General features: G+C 38.8%; 1 protein-coding gene across 2 annotated transcripts in view; it reads right to left on the bottom strand.

The window, feature by feature from the left end:
* Positions 1–17263: 17263 nt before the first annotated feature.
* The window catches only part of lingo1a (leucine rich repeat and Ig domain containing 1a), a 144270-nt gene continuing 138851 nt past the window's right edge, over positions 17264–22682 (bottom strand). For both annotated transcript variants that reach the window (XM_036576583.1, XM_036576584.1), the window contains one exon: positions 17264–21217. In XM_036576583.1, coding sequence (XP_036432476.1) covers positions 19358–21205 — 1848 coding nt within the window. In that variant the 5' untranslated portion in view covers positions 21206–21217 and the 3' untranslated portion in view covers positions 17264–19357. The remainder of the gene's footprint in view (positions 21218–22682) is intronic.

Genomic DNA, 22682 nt, shown 5'->3' on the forward strand with positions numbered 1-22682 from the left:
ACGAGTCAACCTTTCAGACTGTTTATGGAAATAATGGATACGGTGTGGCCAAAGAAGGAAAGAAACATCCAGACTTTTACTAGCATAAAGCTCAAAAGCCAGTGTCTGTCATGGTATGAGAGGTATTACTAGGTAAATTGCCTATTTGCTGCCTTTTTCAGGGACATCTATGCTTATTTCACCACAACAAAGCCAAGAAACATTCTGCATGTGTTAGAACAGAATGACTGAGTACTCAGAGTATGGCTGCTAGACTGGCCTGTCTGCAGAAGGGTGATGTTACACAGTGGTAGACATGTTTCTGTCCCAACTTTTGGAATGTGTTGCAGGCATCAAATGTGGAATGAACATATATTCACAAAAAATAAAGACGTTCATAAGGTAAAACATAAAACACTGTGTTTTTGTACTGTTTTCAAATTAATACAATTTACTAAATACAATTTAATTACAAGTTGAGCTCGTATTGTCTATATGGAAACATCTGTAAACATTTGTAAACATTGTGGCATGAGCATCAGTGAATGTACTAGAAAACATTCTACATAAGGGACATGTAATGGTCAATAAATGTGAGCGAGATATAGCCTCTGACCATTCCCCCCCCCCCAAACCCCCACACACACACATGCATCCACTCTTACACATATACTACCAGTCTAAAGTTTGGGGTCAAATAGCTTTTCAAAACGTTTCAATACAAATGAGCATGTTTTCATGAGTGTTGCACAGAAATAAATATTCTTGACTGAAACTAAAACCAAAATTGAAATTCAGGACACACTCAGCCAAAAACTGAAAGAAAGCTTTCTTCTTTTGAAGTAATGTAATATTGTGGACAAAGCTTCAAAGGAAATAATTGTCATGTTGGAAAAGAGAACTGACAGAGAACTAGAGGACTGATTCAATTCAATTTAAACTGCTTGTAAATAATATTAAACATTAAAAGTTGTAAAATTATGAAAATATAATACTTCATGGTTTCCCAAAGGCATCTAAAGCTGAATTTCAAAGCAACTCTGCATTAATGATGGAAAACACATAGTTTTCAATATGTAAAGCATGTGGATATGGTTTTGGAACTCATGCCTAGCAGTCTGGAGTGTGTTCAGCAGGGGGCACTATTAGCATGCAAGTCGCTTTAATGTCCATTATTTAGAGAAGAAACAAACAAAAACTTCAGCAGCGTCTAACAAACACACATGTTTACAGTAACAAGTTTCAAAATGAAAGGTAAAAACATTTATTACTACCATTTATTGAGTTTCGTATTCAAATAATGATCTAATTCTCATTAAATAATTTCATTAAATCCGTCAATGCTAAGTAAGCTATAGACTGTGTAGAGCACAGCTGAGTGTTTCATTGCTGCTAAACTGTTTGAACAAAGGAAGCAAACAGTATTTTAATCACTATTTCTCATTATCGTTTAAAGTTTTTGACACTTAATTGTAGATCTGTGTAATCTCGTACTTTTTTGCCAGAATCTTCTGCCTTTTTTCTCTTTTGGAAATTTTAACGATTTTCAACCATTTTCCAAAATTTCACTGCATCCCTAATTTAAATAATATCGTTTGTGTCATATTAAGGAAAATATAAGTGACAGTAATACTGGTAAACCCCCCACATTTATCCTGTTGTTGTGATGTCAGAACTCAACAACACTCAAACCTTTCAGATGTTTAAACCACCTTTGGGTTAAAAGGGTTTAAATATATATATATATATATATATATATATATATATATATAATGTTAAGAAAAACCTTCACAATTAAATGAAAAGTAACAGTAAGAAAATTCAAAACCCAAATTCTAAACTGAGCCGTAACTTTAATCTTAGTAAAAAAAAAAATCATTTTATGCTTTCAGCTGTTAAAATAAATCATCTAAAATGTTGTAAAAAGCACTTTAGCCAAGTTCAGCTCATTTCACTGGTCCCACATTGTAGGTTAGTCCTATTGTTCTCTGGGTTTCCAACAAAATCAGAATCATTTTGTCTAGAAAATAAATGAACACAAACACATGTTTGTTTCTGTGAATTGTGGGGACATTAAATAGACTCTCATTCATTTCCTGAGGATGTAGCCAATGCTTAGCCATAACTACTAGCCTATCCTAACCCTACTTTTACCTATTTACATAGAAGAAAGGGAAAGCTGTGGGAACGAAAGGTCCCCACAATGTGAGTGTATAAACAGGTTTTGGTTCCCACAACATGACTTAAACCTGTTACATCAACACATACGCACACACAAACGCACACACACACCCGCAAACAGATTTTCTCTCTGCCAGTCATGCTGTTATAACGCTTATCTGCATGTGAGGATCTACTGATACTGATGTTTCCTTCACTGTGCTTTAAACATCCAGACAGAGTGGTGGCAAAATCAATGCGATTAAAAGTCTTTTGTAAGTGCCGTAACTTCATGGTACATAATGTTTGTGAAAAGGAAGAGCAAAGGCAGTCCTCTGCATGATGCTAATTATGCCTTGTTCTGTGGTTGTGAAGTTTAATAATGAAATAAGTCTCTTAGAGGAGTTATTAAAACAGAGGGAAGAAAGAAAAGACTTTTAATAGACTTGAATCAGTGAGACAGAGAGGCGTCGGAGCGATCTGAGCCTGCGCATGTCAATCTGCTGCTAATAACTCAAACCCAAAACAGTCATTTTCCATTCATCAGCTAAGCGAATCCTCAGTGTGTGTATCTCTGCTGGCTTTTATATTATTCTATGAGACAGTGAGCGCTCTCTGGAGCCTGTCTCTCTCTCTCACACTCTTTCCAACAGTAGAGATTTTCTCACCCAGCAGCTCCCACTTCCACTCCTCTCTAAATAATTGAGAGCCCACCAAAGCTGAGCGCTTCTCTCTGCCTCACTGTGAGAAAAGTCCTCTGAATGCCTGATTTTCCATTGTTGAGGAATCCCCCATAGCTTATGCTTGTAATAACCAGTATAAGTGTGGTGTTGAGCTATTGTGGTATTTATCCAAAGGGTTCCAGCTGCACCAGTTTAAAGGCTGATAATACCAACTCCTATCAAGAGCCTGACTCCCATTCTGAGGCTTTCTGTTTCAAACTATTGACAAATACCTGTTATATGGAACCTCCTCTATGTTCTAAATGCCTGTTAACTCCTTGAACCTGAGGCTTATTACTGAGTTATTAATTTTAAGGCTCATTATTCAGTAACAACTATAAATTCTTCAGTAACTAATATGAAACATGTGTATGTTGTATAGTTATGAGAGTGAAAGACTGAACTGTCCATGCTCCAGTCACATATATTTGTAGCAACTGACCGCTTGCAAAAAAATGGCCGACACACCTCTCAGCCAATCGCAGTTGTCTGTAAGCAATACTTCCTCAGTCAATGAAGGAAAAACTCTAACAGAGCTCCAAAGAACAAACCTGTAGTGAGAACAGCCTTGATGGTAAATTAGTCAGAATGATCAATTTTACTATATAGTTTTGACTTGGACTAAAAGTCCCTGTATGAAAGAGTCCTCCTCAGATTTAATGCTGCAACAACTTGCTCTAGTGTTAGCTTTAACATAAGCTCATCAGAAAGTGTAGCATCCGTCACTAAAACCTCCTTCTATTAGACATGAAAACTTACAGCTTTACTATCTAAAAATTCTCAGGTTTAATTAATGTAAACATTGTTTCCAGAGTCCTATTTTTGCTTTAAATTGGCCAACTTTTATATTGCCAGTTCTCAAATGTTGATGTCTGCACTGAACATGTGTAAATCTAATTTGCTTTTGAATGAGGATGAATAATGTTTTCAACTGTACTTCTCTGTATACTACAACATTTTCCTTGTGCTGTAGATGTTTTATTCTGTTAACAAGTGCAAATGATGCTAACAGGTAGCCTGAGCTGAATACTTTGACAGATGTAGCAACAATAATAAAAGTAAAGTAAGGACTGGATTGTGCAAAGACTGAATTGTTGGTAGGTTGAATAAGCTTTACAGATTGTGAACAAAAATCCCATTTAAAATAATTGGAACAAGTAACTTAAATACCTAAATAACTAGAATTGACCTAAATAAAGGAATAAATACCTACATTTAGAGGCTGTTTTAATTTCACTTTATGTTTATTTTGCATCTGTGTGAAAGATCACAATGTTAGAATATATGGGATTTTTTATGTTTTTTTTTTTTGTTTGTTTATATGTGTATTTGTGGGTGTGCTTGTCTTGCTATCCTTGTGAGGACTATATGTCCTCACAATGATAGGACAACGTGGCATGTTGTTTTCACAACAGATTACATTGTGTTTTTTTTTAGAAAAACTAAATTACTGATACTGAGGTTATGGTTGCAATAATACAAACAGTAATACAAAAATCAATGGAAATCAGTGGAAGCCCCCGCTAGTAATGTAAGACAAAAGTGTGTATGTTTGACCTAATGTTAGCATGGTGGCAAATTCTTTTTTCAATTCATTTCTAAACTGTATAATTTCAATTGTCCATGGCCTCATAGGTCAACTCATCAGCATAGCATTTTTAACTGGAAACTCAATGTTACGTCTGTAGGCTGTGAATAGGCTTCTAATAATAGTCACTGTTTATTATGGACTTTTACTCCAATAGGCTTCTAACAGGAGTGACTGTCACTCTGACAATGAGAAATAACGGCAGTCATTGGTTAATTTATAAACTTCTGTCACTGGACGTCATTGGTTAATGTAAATGCTTCTGTTCAATGACAGACAGACAAATCTGTATTTTTACCCATATAGCTCATGTTGTGTTATTGTTTACTAGCTGGTGTTGACCAGAGGAGGATGGGTTCCTCTTTTGAGTCTTCCTCTTGCTCTTAGGGAGTTTTGCCACCATCGCTCTTGGCTTCTATATTGCAGCTATGTGACAACAGACCTTTGAACAGAATCAAACTGAATCCAAACTACAATCTAAATTCATTCATTTCAAAGGGGTTTTTGCTAGTGTCTGTTTATCTGATGTTTGTATACACATTCAGCTTTATCAAACAGTCCAAATGTTCTGTTCTGGCAAATGGACAGACCCAACCTACTATATACATAAAACCAGTCAATCAGTATTTTCTTCTTTGAACACATTTACCTCACTGAAAGCTTAGATTTCTCTTATCTTTAGTTTAAGACCAAGCCGATAGACAACAAAGACATTTTTCAGCAAAGGCGCCAATAATTCTGGAGGGAACTGTACATATGTACCAGCGCATGTCTGAAAGGCCTCCTCTTCACCGCCTGCAGCATTTCTCTAATGCCTTGGCAGCTGTGGAGTTTTAGAAATGGATGACAAAAGCAAATATCACAACACTCACACACTGGCCTGCAGAAATGGGAAATATTTAGAGAAAGTGATGAATGCAGCAGGCTTGCTGAGGCTGTTTAAGCACGGGTGATTATAGATCACACATGAAATAAAGCACGGTGCTGCCACAGTCGGCCATATGTGGCTCCAGCAGCATACTGTCCTTGAGTGCGGAGGACTGCGGCCAAGTCATTTACACAGCAGCAATATTCCCCAAGGTTAAACAATTCTGCTCTCAATTATTCCACAGACGTACACAATGCTGGAAAGTCCATAAAATAACTGCAATAGAGGAGCAGAGATGGTTTTCCTCTTTCTCTCTATAGCTTTTTAACTGTCTCATGCTTAAATGTGACTGCCCCATCCCAACAAACATGCAGAACACAGGCCAGTATGAACTGTCCCTTAAAGGACTCATATTCTACATTTTTCTGAATAAGTACATTTATAATATTTAAAAAACAGCAGTAATTCATCTTAACATGACCATTTTCTAACTTTCTTTATTTCATAGAAACTGTTTCCTTACTGTGCCTGCAAGGCTGTTAACTGTGAATCCCCTCTGCTCTCACTGATCCTTTTGAAGGCTATGCAGAAACACATAATGCCATAACGCTTAACTCCTGACAGCCAGGAACAGCACCATGTTTAATCATTTGTCCCACTCCTGGAACTCTGCTACAGACTGTCTACAGTAGCAACACTCCTTATCGCTTCTAAGTGAATTAGTGGACTCTAGTGGCTGGATGGGAGGTATACACTTGCACACAAAAGTTTGAACACCCAAGTCAAAATTTGTTGATTTTCTGAGTGAAAACTAGTTAACACACCCTCTAGAGCAGTGTTTCTCAACCCTGGTCCTGGAGGCCACTGTCCTGCACTTTTTAGCGTTTAGCCTGCTCCCAACACACCTGATCCAAATAATCAGCCCATTAAGAAGCCCTTACTCAGTTGAAGTATTGAATATTGGCATATTGAAGCAAAGAAAGCACTAAAATGTGCTTGGCAGTGGCCTCCAGGACCAGGGTTGAGAAACACTGCTCTAGAGAGAACACTTAAAAATAGGATTTTCTACACATTTCAGCAAACAATTTCCATTTATTTGCTGAGTTTAAAATACTAGAAAAAAAACATAAAATATAAAATGTGGCATACATGTGGACAAGCTACAGTTAATGTTTTCCCAACAAGATAAATTCAGCAAAAACAGTCATTATGTATTAAAATGTGCAGAAGTGTGTTCTCTGTAGAGAAGGTGTTAACTTAGTTTCACTTAGAAAATCAACAATTCATGTAATTTGACAAGGGGCACCTTTGTAAATGTGTTCATGGTTTTGACATCATAACCATAGTGACGTTGTTCCAGCAAGACAACCAAGGATACATTGTTCAGTCATAGTAGAAGCTGAGGGGATGGAGTTGGGTCACTCTCCATATGGAGTGAGAATTCAGGTGGATACACTTTTAAAAAGTCAATTTCTTTCATCCCAAAACTAAATAATCTTAACATGCCCATTAACATCTCCTGTTATCATATATGCAAAAGCAGAGCCTAATTCCAAACATATTTTACAGTCACTGGTGTTATACGAATATGGTGTAACACCAGTGACCATGACCCCAGTGACATTACATATGCAGAGCGTCTATGAAACAGGATAAAAAAAATCTGAGAAATCATACGGAAAATGCATTATTTAGCCTTAGGTCAACTGTGTAAATGTACATACCCAATTTTGGAGCTGTGCCTAATATTTTAAGTATCTTTTTAAGCCCCACAAACTTGTGACATGGTTTCCCACTCCAAATGGAGAATGACCCAGTTACAGTTTTCTTTTAAAGCCAATCATTGGACAGCCTATCCTACTGGTGCCAAGCCTAATGTTACGTATTTAAAATATATAAAAAATGATACATATGACAAAATAAAGATACTCCTAAAATACTATTTTAATGAACTTCAGGTTGCAAGCCTTTAAGAACCCATGGAACTATACATTTAGGTAAATAGTGCATCCTCATTGCAACATTTCTGGAAGTGAGGGCTGATTTCTGAAAACAAATGTTACAAGAGACCATACTAATAACAAATGTCTCACCATCATGAAGCAATTGTTAGCATGATATATGTCTATTGTACCTGTAAAAAAGGATTGTCATGTTTTGACAAGTGAAACTACAAAGACAGACTTTATGCTTCTATATGTAGGTGTACAGTATTATAACACAATAAGCCTAGGATTCCAGAGGTTAGTGAATTTGATGAACTATATGAAGATAATTCCTCTGTTGTAGAAGAGTGTTTCTCATTCCAGTCCTTGTGCCTCGACACGGTTCACATCTTTGCTCTGACTTAGCTCCCAGTACACCTGCACTAGGTATTCACTGCCCTTAATGCTTTGGTTCAGGTGTGTTGGGAGCAGAGATAGAGCAGAAATGTAGGCCCTGAGGACTGGGCAGAGAAACACTGTTGTAGAGTCACTGAATTACTGAACTGCGTGATGCACCACTGACTACCTCACTGACTTTTTTTGCTAAGTGTAATCAGCAGTTTCAGAGTCGCTAAGTTTCATGAAAATGCTTTATCAAATCAACTAGAACACTTTGCCTGAGGATGCCTTAGGAATGCAGAAACCCACAGGTAATTTAGGTGATTGCTGATGTTCAGACTCCAGACATTCATTCCAGCCCAATCTGGTTGCTGTGTGGCTGGCATTTAATAAAGAGACGAGGGCTGATTGCACTCAGAGCTGGTTGGCCTCCCAAATTGGTGGAGAGAGCTATTAATACACTGGGAACTGAGCAATAGATTTACTGGTTTTTAAACTAAAACTTATTAATTAAAACAACCTACAGCAAGCTTTTTAGAAGCAAAATGTCAAAGCTGTGGAACCAAATGAAAATGAATTTCATCACTGCTAAAAACATCCGTCATTTTACAGTGATTCCTCTGTATAATTTAAACAGATTTTTTTCCATTTTTGCATTTCACTGCAACTTTTTCACATTTCCAAGCACACGTTGCATGCTGGGTAGTTTACCTGTTACTCCACTGATTACAGCTGTAGCAGAGAGTGCGCCAGCCAAAGAAGATTAGAGGAGAAAGCTGCATCTTCATCATGAGAGAGTGCCTAGCTACGTTTCACCTTGATGATAAAATCAAATGTGCTGTTAATAGCCTAACATTGTAACTATATGATAATGTTGAGTATAGTATTAACTTAGACATGTGCCTACAGCATTAAACAGTATCTAAAGTTAAAATAGCTGTTAATTTAGCAAATACGCTTGCATAAGGTTTTATGTATGTATATATTATATTATTTTCTTCCCAGAAATGATGTTTTGCCCAAAAACTGGACATGAAATCAGTTCAAGTGTATAAAAGGGAAGGAATTGTCCTGTATATACACAGAATTTGTGTAGAATTTTCCATTTAAAGGGAAATTAAGTGGTCTATTAATTTTATGGAAAATGTACCATTGAATTGAGTATTTTCCATATTTATTTTTTTTATTTCTTTACAGTGTAGCTTGTCTAACGCTATTAGATTACACTGCATGCATCCCATCTGTATACATAACTTTTGTATATGTTTTTTTGTAGATTGTAACCAACTTTTAACATAATATTCCCTCTTTTGCCAATTTAATCAAAGTTTAGGTCTGTGGTATTTTGACCTAGAACCTTTGACCTGTTTAAATTGATTTGGAAAAGAGACCTATTGCAACATGAGCAACGTTTTTGTATCCAAAAACATTAAAATTGATCTTTTCACATGATCTATAATCTTGCTAAGCAAACTCACCATTAGCTTTAGAACTGAGAACTGTACAGTTTCTCATCAGGCTTAAACACAGCCCAATAGGTCAATTTTGTAAGCCTTCAAAAACCCTAAGCAATCTCCTTTTCACAGACCACAAAACAGCTTTTATCAGATTTTATTCGCTTTGTTGTGAATTTCTGCAAATTCATTCAACACGTCCACACCAGAAGCAGGAAGCGACTACTTATTTTTGCCCAAACATAAATGTGATTATTCTTATTCAAGGCATGTTCTGCATAAACACAAAACCTACGATTATCCCATTTTTGAAAAGGAGATTAATGTGAGTTATCTGCAAAAGATTCACTCAATTAACTGCTTATAAATACTGAGAAATAAAACATTCATAAAATAATCAAAGCTGTATGTTTGATTTAACTGATAAAAGAGAGAAAATAATTTAAAACTTGCACAGAATGGATGCATGCAGCATAACCAAGTGGAGTAGGTTCCATACCACCTGACCATTATATATTTACATGGAGTTTTCATTTCCATTTACACATACTGATCTCTGGTCCTCCTGATACAGGTCAGTGTATCAGTTAGAGAGGTGTTGACAGCGCAGTAACAGGACTAAAATGGCACTTGAGCGAGACTCAGCCGAACATTTTAACACATCGGCATTACCAACCTGACTCCTCAGTCCAAAACTGCCTGGCAACCATAGTTAGACATATGTAGGTGTCACATAGACACAGAAATATATCTTTACATATAGAAACTTTATTTTCAAAGTACTGTAAAATTGATGGTCAATACCCGTTTCTTAAAAAACAGGTTAAATGCATGTAAATAAAACAAATAAAACACGTATATTCTGTATTTTAACACTGCTGCTGTTAATTTACAGAAATACAATGTAAATTCACAAAAACAATTATCTTTTTCTCACAGACATTTGCATTTGTTTGAATGGTTGTTATTGTGGTAAAATACTGTATGTAAGAATAACTACTTGAACTAGTAAATCTGTTTAATTACAGTAAAAGGCAGTATTTCTAAAAAGTGCAATGACTGTAATTTTACAGATTTTTACCATCATTGAGAAAACCCCCTTTCACTATTAATTACTGTTTTTTTGTCTGCCATCCCTGCTGCTGGGCTTGTTACAAGTTCTGTTTTTACAGTTTAAGTGTAGTTTTAACAAAGTAAACCTACACCTGTGGTGTAACCTAATATCATTAGATAACTCATTATATATTCCAAGCAAGATGAGGAATAAAGTTATCTGAAAAAAAAAAGAATTCATTTTCATTTCATTAATACAGGTTTGACATTTTGCTTTGGGTTGTTTTAGTTCAGTTTCTGTGTATAACATGAGTACAGGCAGTCTGAGAACATTCCACAGAGAGTGAATCAGCAGTCATTAAATTCTGGGCATGTATTATCAGTGGGATGCTGATGCAGGATCAGAATCCCCCTGTCTGTGCAGTCTCAAGGGGTTGATCCACATACAATCCCTTCTAAACTCAGACGTTTAATGAAAAAGAGCCTTGTCTCCTGTCTACAGTGATTAAGCAGTGACTCAGCTTTTTTTTCTTTCTACTCCAGTGCATTGGTGTTTATATTTATACTGGGTGACCCTCAGCCTTTTTATGCATAGGTAAATTAATTATTAGAGAAGATAAATTAACATCTTAAATAAAACTGTCATGTTTAGTACTTGGTTGGAAGGCTTGGTTTGATGGCTGCATGAAGCCTGTTCTATAGAGGACGCTCTGCCTCTTCCCTGGTGATCCTCTACTAGGCTTGTAATGCAGCCACCAGCAGGTTCTGCTTGTTTCAGGTTTTTCTTTCCGGTCTGTCTTATTGTCAGTAAGTGAGTCGTACACTCAGTGGAGTTCAGGCTGGGTGACTAAACTGGCCAGTCAAGAACATTCCACTTTAAGTCCACTTTGGCCTTGAAAAGCTCTGTAGTTCCTTTAGCAGTACTCCTCAGGTCATGGCCCTGCTGCAAGGTCAGACACCATCCATTGTGTTTAGAGGCAGATTGTTGGTTCTGAGCAGTAAAGATGCTTCTCTACACTTTAGAATACATCCTGCTGCTGCTGTCTCCTGTCAATAGAGACAAATGAGCTCAGTCTACTGGTCTACAAATGGTCTGAGTCCACACGCTCATGTAGATGTGGTCTGCTTCAGACCAACAGCTCCATACTTTCCTTTTTTTCATCACTCTGGTAAAAATAACCTTCTCAGCTGTCCTTAAGCTCTCAACAGTTTTATCATGTACATTTTAGCAAATCTGGCCTTTCTGTTCTTGACACCTAGTGAGTGGTGTGCATATGGTGTGCACCCTCTGAGCTTGTGCTACACACTTACAAATGATGGTTCTTCAAGGGTTCTTTAGTAAAGAAAATGGTTCTATATAGAGCCATAAACATTCAAAGAACCTTTAGCATGATTAAAGTGTTCTTTGCATCGTGAAAGGGTTCTTCAGATTGATGGAGAATGTGCTGTAGATGTGCTTTGTGCTTTGAAAAGGGCTCTATATAGCACCAAAAAGAGCTCTTCTATTGTAACAAGCCTGACACTGTAACAATAGAAGAACCCTTTTCAAAAAGGTTCTATAGAACTATCTACAACATATTCTTCATCAGTCTCAAGAACGCTTTCACGATGCAAAGAACCATTTAATCATGGAATTCATGGTTTTATATAGAACCATTTTCTTTACTAAAGAACCCTTGAAGAACCATTATTTTCATATGTGTACTGTTTTCTCTTTAAGGATGTCTTTTGACGAAACTGTACTACATCCTACAGCATTCTTGACTTGATTCTTCTGCGGTTTTGGCCTGTTAATGGCCTGTTAGTGTATTTCTGGCAGCACTGGCTCTACCTAATAAGCAGCATGAGCTGCTTGGGTCCTCGTAACAACTTCTGGGTTATTAACTCTTTAGCATGGTTAAGGGGCTACTAAAATGTAAATAGATCGGCTTTTTCATATAAAAAAATAGAAAATAACTGATAATTCCCCCAAAAAAGGTGGAATGGTTAATGTTTTTTCATTAGAGGGGCTCAGTTGTTTGCACCTTTGAACATGCATATTGCACATTTATGAGCAAAAATGTTCATCTACAGTACCTTTTTTCTGACAATTTAGATAAACTCTAGACCTTTTGTTAGCTCCATTCTGTTTATGAATCAGCTAACAACAATGTGTCATGTAAGAACTGAGCAGCTAATTGTCCAAATGCTTATAGTCTTTTCAAATTTAAGGGCTTTGTATAAGAAGAGCTGTAATTCCAACAGTGATGTCCTCATATTACAGCTGACAGCCATTGTTTCATTTCAAAATAACTGTATACAGCAGCGGTCACTAACCCTGTGGACCCAGGTAGGTCCTGCAGATCTACCTTCCTGCAGAATTTAGTTTCAACCAAACTGCCACACCTTCTCCAGCTAATTAGCTTCTTCAGAAGCCTCTGATTGGCTGGATCAGATGCTTTACTATCAGGTAAAGGGGAGGGGCATCATGTTAGATGCAGGTTGGAACTAATGCTGCGTTCGAGTTTGAGCCAGAAATTGGGAAATACCAGCTGACAAAGTCATATTTTAAACTGATAAACTCGGGATTCTAGATGATATGTGAGTTTGTGAAATGTAACCTATAATGCAACCATTCACCTTTTACTTGAGTGAAAAATGCTAAACTTGCAATGAATCGAAAAAAAAAATATATACACCTGATGTGCTTCTATTAAAACCATGTGCTTCTTAACCCAGCAAAGAGAAGGTAGGATATGCATTCATGCTTTTTTCCTGTGTGGTGGATCTACAGACAAGCACCCGAACGTATTTACTAGTCGTACTAACTAGTTAAAGTTGTATATATTAAGGTACATACAACCTTTTGATGAGCACCAGAATGCAGCATGAACCAAATTTGTTCTGTTGGTAATGAAATGCACTCTTTTCTCTGAACTGTGCGTCTAGATGTAATATTACATATACTGTCATTGATTTCACCTGTTGAAAATGAATAAAATGGCATATTATACTGTTAATGTTTAGAGATGTAACGATCTAACAAACAAATTTCAAAAATTAATTTGATGAGTAATTTGATTCGGGTGTTGTCTCGATACGATACATTGCTGACACAAAAATAAGTAGTTCTTAAGTTCACATGTTGATGTTTGCATGCCTGCATGCACCTGGGGCGTAACAATGTACAGATTTTCAGGCTCTGTATGATGTTCAATTCTGAGGTCAAGATTAAATTTGACTTTTGATATTTTGCATGTTAAAACTTCTATAGAGCTCTAATTGTTTTATACAGAGTTTGGTTTGGCTCAGATGTATAAAAGTTCTCCAGTACAGCTTTTTCAATGCCTGCCTGCTAACATAAAAAATCCTAAAAATCACAACCTCTAGCATTTATAATTGATTTACAAAAAAGCTTGGTCATTTGAGCATGGTTGCATGCCCTGCCCCCCCATCCCCCACTTCATTCTGATATAATGCAACAGTGCCTAGTTTTTGTCATTGACAGCTTCCAAGAAAGTTGCTAAATGAGGGACTCTCATTTATAAGAAATGAGGGAAGAAATGGGGGCAAAGCAGCATTAATTTTGAGTACTCTGATTCAAATTCAGTGTTTCGATTTGATTCAACTTATTTAAATCGCTACACCCTTAGTTACAGTTTAGCTGATATCAGGCAAAAATCAGACAGAAAGGAAGATTAATATAAAAGCACTTAGACACCAAAGAAGCACTTCTAAACGGATCAGTCTTAGCCTCGAAGGAAGTGAAACATGAAACATCCTCTGCCTCTATTTAATATGAGAGAATATATCTCAGCTCTGACTAATGCTGCCTGGCCTTGGTTTTGTGCTGAATGGTGTGCTGAATTGTAGGTGCAAGAATTGAGTCTGGATCCACACGATTAGATGAGGTCATAAGACGGCTGAAGCGTGACATTTTAGTTTTATCGTGACGCTCCGTCGTGATGAGGAATTTGGTGGGTGTGCAATGTTACCGCATCTCTCTCCTTCTCACAAAAAGCTAAAGGTGCGGAGCGCAGCCATGTGAAAGCGCAGTGTGCTCGCCACCCTGCAGGGAGCCATGTTGTGTAACTGCACTGCCTGCCCACAACCTGTTGAATCAAACACATGGCAACAGCAGAAGGAAATGGGTACAAATAAAATTCTTTCCTCTGACCAAATGTGACAAGCTTTCGAATCAGTGATGAGGTACGATCCTGTCACCTTCTTTATCAGAATGGGGGAAAGATTGAGGCTGGAGGATCTGTATCTTGAAGGATCTTGAAGAGTAGACGTGGCAGCGTCCCTGGGCTTGTTCACTGAAACACTAATGCTCAGAATGAAGAGCACTCTGAAATTTACTCCCTCAAACGCTTTGAGATGAGGATGTTTGGAGGGTCAGAGACAACCATAAATGTTTTATGAAACTAGAGGATGAGTTGACTTCACCTTCTGGTGTTTATGCAGTTTTTGTTTTGCCAAATCTCACTTCAGTGAACTCTGTGAACATCAACCGCACCAGATTTTCATAATTAAGGGGGAATTTCACCAATTTTTTCAACTGTAATTCAACCATTGAGATGTAAACAAAGTGGTTTGATGCAAAATGGTGCATAGTAGAGAAACTTACCCACTCAGATTTCTTAACAGTGGTGGCCATGGGAACCAGGGGTCACAAACATAGCCATTTTATTTTCAAAATACAAAATGATCAATAAACCTTTACATGTCTACTGAGTTTTATATGCAATACTGATAAGGGTAAAATAGTGGTAAATTCCTTACAATGCCCTGCTTGTATTGCCATGAATGGATTTTTAAAAATATGTTTTTTAAAGACCATAAAAACACTTTTTAAATGTTTTTTTTAAGTCTTATCTTACGACTAGCATAAAGCAATGTTTCAGGCATCAGGCAGCACATATGTGACCATTTCATGGAATAACTTTTTGTGAGGGAGCTTTTAGGGGCATTAAACTCTTTAGACGTCTGGTTCCCATCACCACCACTGTGAACAGTTTTGACTCTGTAAGTTTCTCCAGAATGGAGCGTTTCACACCAAACCACTCTCAATGACTTTGCTCACATCTTAACCGTTTAATTATGCAGAAACATTGAAAGGTCGGTTTTAAAGAACACTTCAGTGTTTTTCAACCTGATTTCTTTCTTTACCATAGTCTTTGTTTGTTGCCCCACTTATTACCAATGCAATGATAAATTTGAGTTTGATAAAACACATTAAGGCCCAATCCCATTTCACCCCTTGCCCCAACCACTTAGCCCTTAGCCCTCCATTTTGTGCGTTCAGGTCTAGGGGTAGGGTGTCCTGATTTTTGTTGAGATAGAAGCGTAGGGCGAAGTGTTAGGGTTACATGGCCCTCCAAACGGAGGTTTTTCAGAGTCTCACTCCAAACAGAGTGTTATGAGAAAAAAAGAAAAACTGACAAGATGGCAGCGCGAGCGACCAAAGAAACCCACAGATGTGAGTATTTTCTTAGTTAGATATCATTATAACCATTGTATTAGCTTAGTTTAATGTCATTTCAATGTATTACTGTCCTTTTCTTTATAACAGGCATAAAAATTGCTAAATAGATGCTGATGTCTCAGGAGCTAACTAGCTAAATTTCCTGTTCCACCTTAAATAGTCCAGCAGTGTTGACGCCTGAAGCGCCAGAATGTAACTGCTGCTCCATTTAAGGTCGAACGGAAAAAATTCGAACTTGAAGCTGGCAAACAGCTGACAGCTTCATATCACCGAAGAATTAGGGGTGGGAGATCATAAATAATTGTGGCATCCCCCCTCTTTGAAAGCATATGATGCCCTAAATTTAACTAAAGCCCAGCAGCGAGTTCGCTGAACTTTACCCTCCTCTGCTATCACTGCAGATTGGCAGGGTCGCCTACAGAGCACCGGTAGCAGCCAGTTAATTGTGTTCTTTTTTCATTTGAGGGTTGTACCATTTCGCCCTGCGAAAGACTGGCGACCTGTCCAGGGTGTATCCTGCCTTCCGCCCAATGACAGCTGGGATAGGCTCCAGCACCCCACCGTGACCCAGAAGGATAAGCGGTTTAGATGATGGATGGATGGATGGTTGTACCATTTCGTAGGTGAGGGCTTCAACCACTACCCCTTGTAACTCAGTTCCAAGGGGCAAGGTGACACTCAAAAACAAGGGGTAGGGGTAAAAATAACAAATGGGATTGGGCCCAAGAATCATACTAGAAGCTGCTGAATTTTGTGAATAAATGTTTGTCAGTAACTTGCGTTCTTTCAGACACGTGACTGGTTTTCCAAACGGACGAATTTCCTAAGACTTAGAGTGTAATTAAGTAATTAATAAAAATAAAGTTTTGATTTTGTGTTATATAGTCATGTATTTCACAAAGTTCAGAAGCTTCCCATTGGCTTCCATTAGTAGTGAGTTTTGAGTATCTGGGTTTTCTGCTCTTTTTTTGCTAAGTACAAGGAAATGTTGGAATTACTGTCCATGCTGTATGCTGCTGATGTCACACATGGTGATCAAGGTGAAAAACTGGAATATTCCTTTAAGGCAGTGGTCATCAAACTCTCCTCCTAGATCTCCTCCTGGAGATCTACCTTCCTGCAGAGTTCAGTTCCATGTGAAATGCTGCCTCATCTTCTTACTTAATACTCAAGTATCTGATCCAGCCAGTCAAGGACTTAATTATAAAGATGTTAACCATCTGGAGCAGGTGTGGCAGATAGTGGCTGGAACTTGACTCTGAAGGAAGGTAGATTTCCAGGACCAGGGATGGTGACCGCTGCTTTAAGATGTCATTTGAGATCTGTTCACTTAACAGAAGATCACCAGGAAGGACAAGTTTTATCTACACCTTAAAATGTAATTTGAATGACAATCTAACATCCAATATGTCTGTCAAAAAGTGATGATCTCAGTACTCATTAGCTGAGAAGTTCAATCAAGATACACCTTGTGATATTTTAGAAAAACTCCATAGATTGTTTAATACAACATACCATATTTTCAACAATTCAACATCAATAAAATTGTGTTAATTAAAAAAAAGAAAAAAAATGAAAAAGAAATCTGCATATTACCTTTATTGCACAGAACAATTTGAACATATTTTTTTTTTCATCGTTTTAGATCTCCAATAAAATAGAATGTCATGGACCACATTATTCGACATAGTCTTTCTCGTCTTCTCAGAACTGAAGGAGCGGCTGCGGGACGAGCGTGGTAGCGGGTTTGGAGGTGTAAAACAGAAAGAGCATCAGCAATGAGCATTAGGAGGAGAGCGTGAGCGCCGCACTCCTGTGTGTAAGGGGGATTTGCTCTAAAGCAGATCACTATGGCTGAAACCATCTGTCCTCCTCCACCATCTGTAGACCCCATCAGCACTACAAAACAATTACTCCAGCATAACCCACTTAACCCATAAACCAACACCCAGCTCACAGTCAATCTTTATAAAGAGCCTGGCTGTATCCCCCTCACATCCTCAAAGCTCCTATACCCACACACGAAGGGCTTTACTAGGGTAAGGATCTCACACATACACTGTCCTGGAAAGCCAGCAACAACATCATTATCTTTAACCAACTGTGCTACTCACGTTAATATAGTCAGTGTTTTCACTGTTTCTCAGTCAGATTAAATGAACTTGTTTGGGACTGTTTTAGGAATGTTTATTTGGATAATGTTAGAGGGAGATTTCTTCAAAAAAAGAAAAAAAAAAAACTTTCTTTCTGGACCATTAGATTTTTTTTTAATTGTTAGAGGCAGCATTTAAACATGTCAGGGTTGTTAAGCACATTAACATTTTCTTTTTTTTTTTCTTGAGTTTGTGAGGAATCACCACTCATTCACTGCTACATGGATTAGTCAATGATGTACAATGATATTATAAAACTATAAAGCTTTTAATCCATAGGTATGAAGCAGGGGGTGATGTGTTACACAAACATATAGTGGCATTAACAAATACAGCTGCAATTACTGCATTCCTTACGCTTCCATATTCTGTTCACATTGAGATAACAGCACTAAAGCACTCTACGCCCTTACGAATTGACATTAGTCATACACACCATATTAGTCTACATCAGAGTTACTTTCTGGCTAATGTGTCAAAAGTCAAAGCTCAAAGGAATTAAACAGCAGTAACAAAATAACTATTACAATGTGGCTCTCTTGAGCAGCTCTTTGCTTTCTGTTAGACCCACAAATAGCTGAATATTCAGAATCAGCATTGAAGGATTAGTTTCTAGACACTTCCAGATATACAATAAGACAAATCTAATGTGAACACTGTCAAATCCTTATGCTGAATTGGCCTATCCACAACCAGAACCTTACAGAGTACAAGGAAAAACACACTGAAGGAAAAGAAGATAATGTATATGTGGAGCCAAAGGACTAGATATTTGTGTTTTTGCACAAAAAAATGAAAATTAAAGGCTGCGAATGTCAAACTTAATTTAGTTTCTACTTCATAATTCAAGCACCAATGCTAGTCAGAATGTAAATGAAGGGGAATGAGAACAACAACAAATTCTCAACAGTAAGTTGCTGTAGTAAAAAAAGAGCTGAGTATAAAGTCTAACTACCATGTCATCCAATTTGAGAAGCCAGTGTTTGATATACCTAGCATCAGCAACAGTGTGTGGCCATGGACAGGTGAACTATATGGCAGGAATGGTCCGCAACATATGGTATATTTCATACAGCACTGCACCGGTTAATGTGCTTATCAACCCAGAAATGTCTTCTTTTGCTGTTTCATAAAACTATTTCAGTTTGGATATTAAAAAGAAATCATACAAAAACAGATAATGCAGGCAAAAGGACAGCGAAGGAGGACGATGGTCTGTCTTTTGTATTTTGACACAAACATTGAGAAGGGTTCAGTTTTAGTCTTTTATAGGTATCCTTTTGCCCATAAAAATCCACTGGAACTTGAATGTTTTACAACAAAATTCTCTTTCAAAGAAATGGTCCCTGAAGGCCAAGCAGAAAATGCCATCACAGAAGAGTGTGGTATCTTTTCTCCCCTCTTATTTTCAACATCAAACAAAAACGAAGAACTTTTGTGCCACATATCCATCTTTAGAACAGAGAGGAATGAAACACGCGCACTTCCTCTGCGAGAAAGTCCCAGGATCCAGAGGCTAGTCAGGGAGGGGATCTCTTATTTTTACTATCGTTCTGTGTTTACAGTGTCTTTTGAACTGCCTGGCTGGATTAAATCATTTTCATGTTAAACTTGCGAGGAGCATCAGCAGTACTGCTGCTTATCCCTGCGTCTGATTTCCGCGGTACATACTCAATCTCGATGTTGTGTTTGGTGTTACCTTTACCCCTGCTCCACAAAAACAGCAGCACCAGGCAGAATAATACCACACCAAGGAAGGAGATGAAGCCCATGGTGGTGGCAATGATAAGGGTCTTGATATCGAAGGGGAATGGGACTGTTTCTTTTGTCCCATTAGCTCCACTGTCATTGGGCTGGTTGGAGATGAAAGCAAAGGTTTTGTTGGGTTGGTTGGGCCAGTCGGGAGAGTAGCTGTGGACGTGGAGATGAGCAAGAGCAGTGTCATTTCCACCTGCATTACTTGCAATGCACACGTAGGTGCCGTTGTCCTGGATCTGAGCGTAGCGCACCTCTAGAGTACCATCAGGAAACACAGTAAGCCTTCCTATCGTTTTCGTAGTGATGAACTGTTTCTGTGGAGAAAGCCACATGATGACCGGGGCTGGATCTCCATCAGCCTGGCACACGAACTGGACCGTAGTTCCCTCGTCCACAAACCTCTGCTGTGCCTTGCGTTCCCGGATCCTGGACTTGCGACACGTAAAGTAATTTGGTTGCAAGATGTCTGGGAAATCTTTGAACTCCTTACCCTGTACGAACTCAGGTGAGGCACACGTGGGCTGCTGCCGGTTGAAATTGAGCCTCCAGCGGCGGCGGAAGATCCAGAGAAGCCTACAGTCGCATGCCAGAGGGTTATCGTACAGCACAAGGGTCTCCAGGTTCCCCACTGAGTGGAAGACCGATTCCTCCAGAGTGGTCAAGGAATTCCCAGACACATTCAGGACCTTCAGATAGTTGAGTCCTCTAAAAGAGTACGGCTCAATCATCGTCAGCCTACCGCCCACCAGGTGAAACTCTTGAAGTCTGAGCAGGTCGTGGAGCTTGTTGCCCTCAATGATGACGATGGGGTTGTAGGACATGTTCAGAAATCGTAGGTAAACCAGATGCCGAAGGGCCACATAGGGAATCGCAGTCAGATTCGAGCTGGCGATGGTTAGGGATGTAAGATTCAACCCATACAAGCAGTTGGTGGTCATAGTATCCAGATATGGCCAATTGGCAATCTCCAGAACTTTGAGTCGGTAGAGGCGTTTGAAGGAGTAGTCTCTGATGCTGTTGATGTTGAGGTTGCGCAGACGCAGAGTGTTGAGGCTGTGCAGGTGAGTAAAGGCCTCCGTTGGAACAGAGGTCAGGTTGCACTTCTCCAGAGTCAGGTGTTCCAGGCTGCTGAGGCCATGGAATGCTCGGTGGGATATAAACACCAGGTCATTATCACCCACTTCCAGAGAGCGCAGGTTATACAGATCCTGGAACATGTAGTCCAACAGAATAACTATCTTATTCTCACTGATGTCCAGCCTAGTGAGGTTACTGAGGCCTGTGAATACGCCCAGCTGGATAAGCTTCAGCTTGTTGCTGCGCAGCCCAAGAGTCCGTAGGCCATACAGGTTGTTAAAGGCTCCAGGCTCAATGGTGGAGATGGTGTTTTCATTCAGTTCCAGCTCTTCCAAGTTGGGAAAGCCAGAGAATTCCTCAGGGTTGATAGTTTTGATGCGGTTCTTGCTGAGGTCTAGAAACCGTGTCTCGGATGGGATCCCCTCGGGAACCGACATCAGCTTTTTACGGTGGCACACAACGGAGCGCTCCTGGGCATTACACTCGCAGCGGGACGGGCAGCCAGTGGTCGAGCCAGACAGTACAGTGCCCAGCATCAAAATTAGGATGGGCTGCCAGCACGCCACCAGGTAGCTGTGCCCACTTGCTTCCCCTGCCACCATCCTACCGGTTACCTGCACAGAGAAAGAGAGAGAGAAAGAGAGAGCGAATTTTATAGGGGTATTCAGTTTAATCTAGGTAAATATACTGTTCATTTTCAATGTTGTTACTATGTTTTTAATGGTCATTAATTGTGTATTGTAACTAGTAATAGTCTTCTGACTCATTTTATTAAATCTTCATTTTGTGAAATCATACTTAAGAGTTTTGAAAATATATTGTTTCCTATCTCCTATTTATTAAACAGCAGAATAGCACATAAGGCAGAAAGATTTATTGTTTTTATATCAAAATAGCAATTTAAAAAAATGTGATTTTCAAACTGCAAAAGCTCCTATTTTAATTACAGTCCACATTATCACCACTGTTGTCTAAAGGTTTAAGTGGGGAAATCTGACCTGATAATATGGAGCTTGTGAGCTGCCTAAAGATTATTTAGACAAGTAAAAAGCAACCAAACACCCATGTGCTATCTATGTGACAACACAGCCACAACTACCTGGCCGGAAATCTCAGCTATAATGCCTCAAGCCAGAAAAAAAAGATTTTCTAGTCTTCATTGCCAAAATAACAGGCCTAGACCTTACTTTATTAAAAAAAAATAATAAAAACTATTGCCATTTAAATCACAGTCACATTATTGGTCAGGAAAAATAGACGCTGAACAGTCAGTTCAATAATATCCTACTACTCAGAAACAACAAAATGTCAGATATAAGATTCATGAAATTACATTCTTGACCAAGATACAACTACACGTATTTCACTGCAATATTCATGAAGACTGAGCAGACAAGAACAAGAGGGGAGCTGCCACAGAAAGGTATGTGTGTGTGCTTGCATAATAGCGAGAGCTGACATATTTGGATTCTGCCTTGCGTCCCTCCCAAGCTTAACTTCAAAGGCCTTCTGCACGCAGAGGCTCCTATTTGTGGATGGAGTGGAGATTTTAGCAGGAATGAGTGCATTGCATCACCAAGGCAGCATATTCATGACATGCTCTAAAGCTGAAATGTAGATGAAGAGCTGAGCAGTGTGTTATAGACGTTACTAGCACCGTATTCCATGATTACACTTGTGTCCTCACCATGCAGCTCTATCTCTAAAACCACAGCACTGCTCCGCACTAATCACTGGATGCACATTTGCTAATATGAAATGACGGCATTGTAGAACAGGGCAGGTGCCGGTGGTATTATCAGCATTGCTCAGAGAGTAATCCAATTCATGCGGTGTCAGGCTGCAGGTATGGACTAACAGCTCTGGCACAGACCATCTGCATCAACTCAGCTCAGACAGGAGAAAAAGAAGAGGAGGAGAATAACAGAGAGGGAGAGGACCTGGAAAAGGGAAAGGGTGGATTTGAATAATTAAAGACAAACAGTGCTAGTGGTGAAAAATATGTCACTGTTAGCAGAAGAAAGCTCCTACTACTGCAGTCAGCTGACCGTGGAGGAGACTGTGGGGATTCATCTAACT

The sequence above is a fragment of the Colossoma macropomum genome, unplaced genomic scaffold (assembly GCF_904425465.1).
Source record: "Colossoma macropomum unplaced genomic scaffold, Colossoma_macropomum, whole genome shotgun sequence".
Taxonomy (NCBI): Eukaryota; Metazoa; Chordata; class Actinopteri; order Characiformes; family Serrasalmidae; genus Colossoma; species Colossoma macropomum.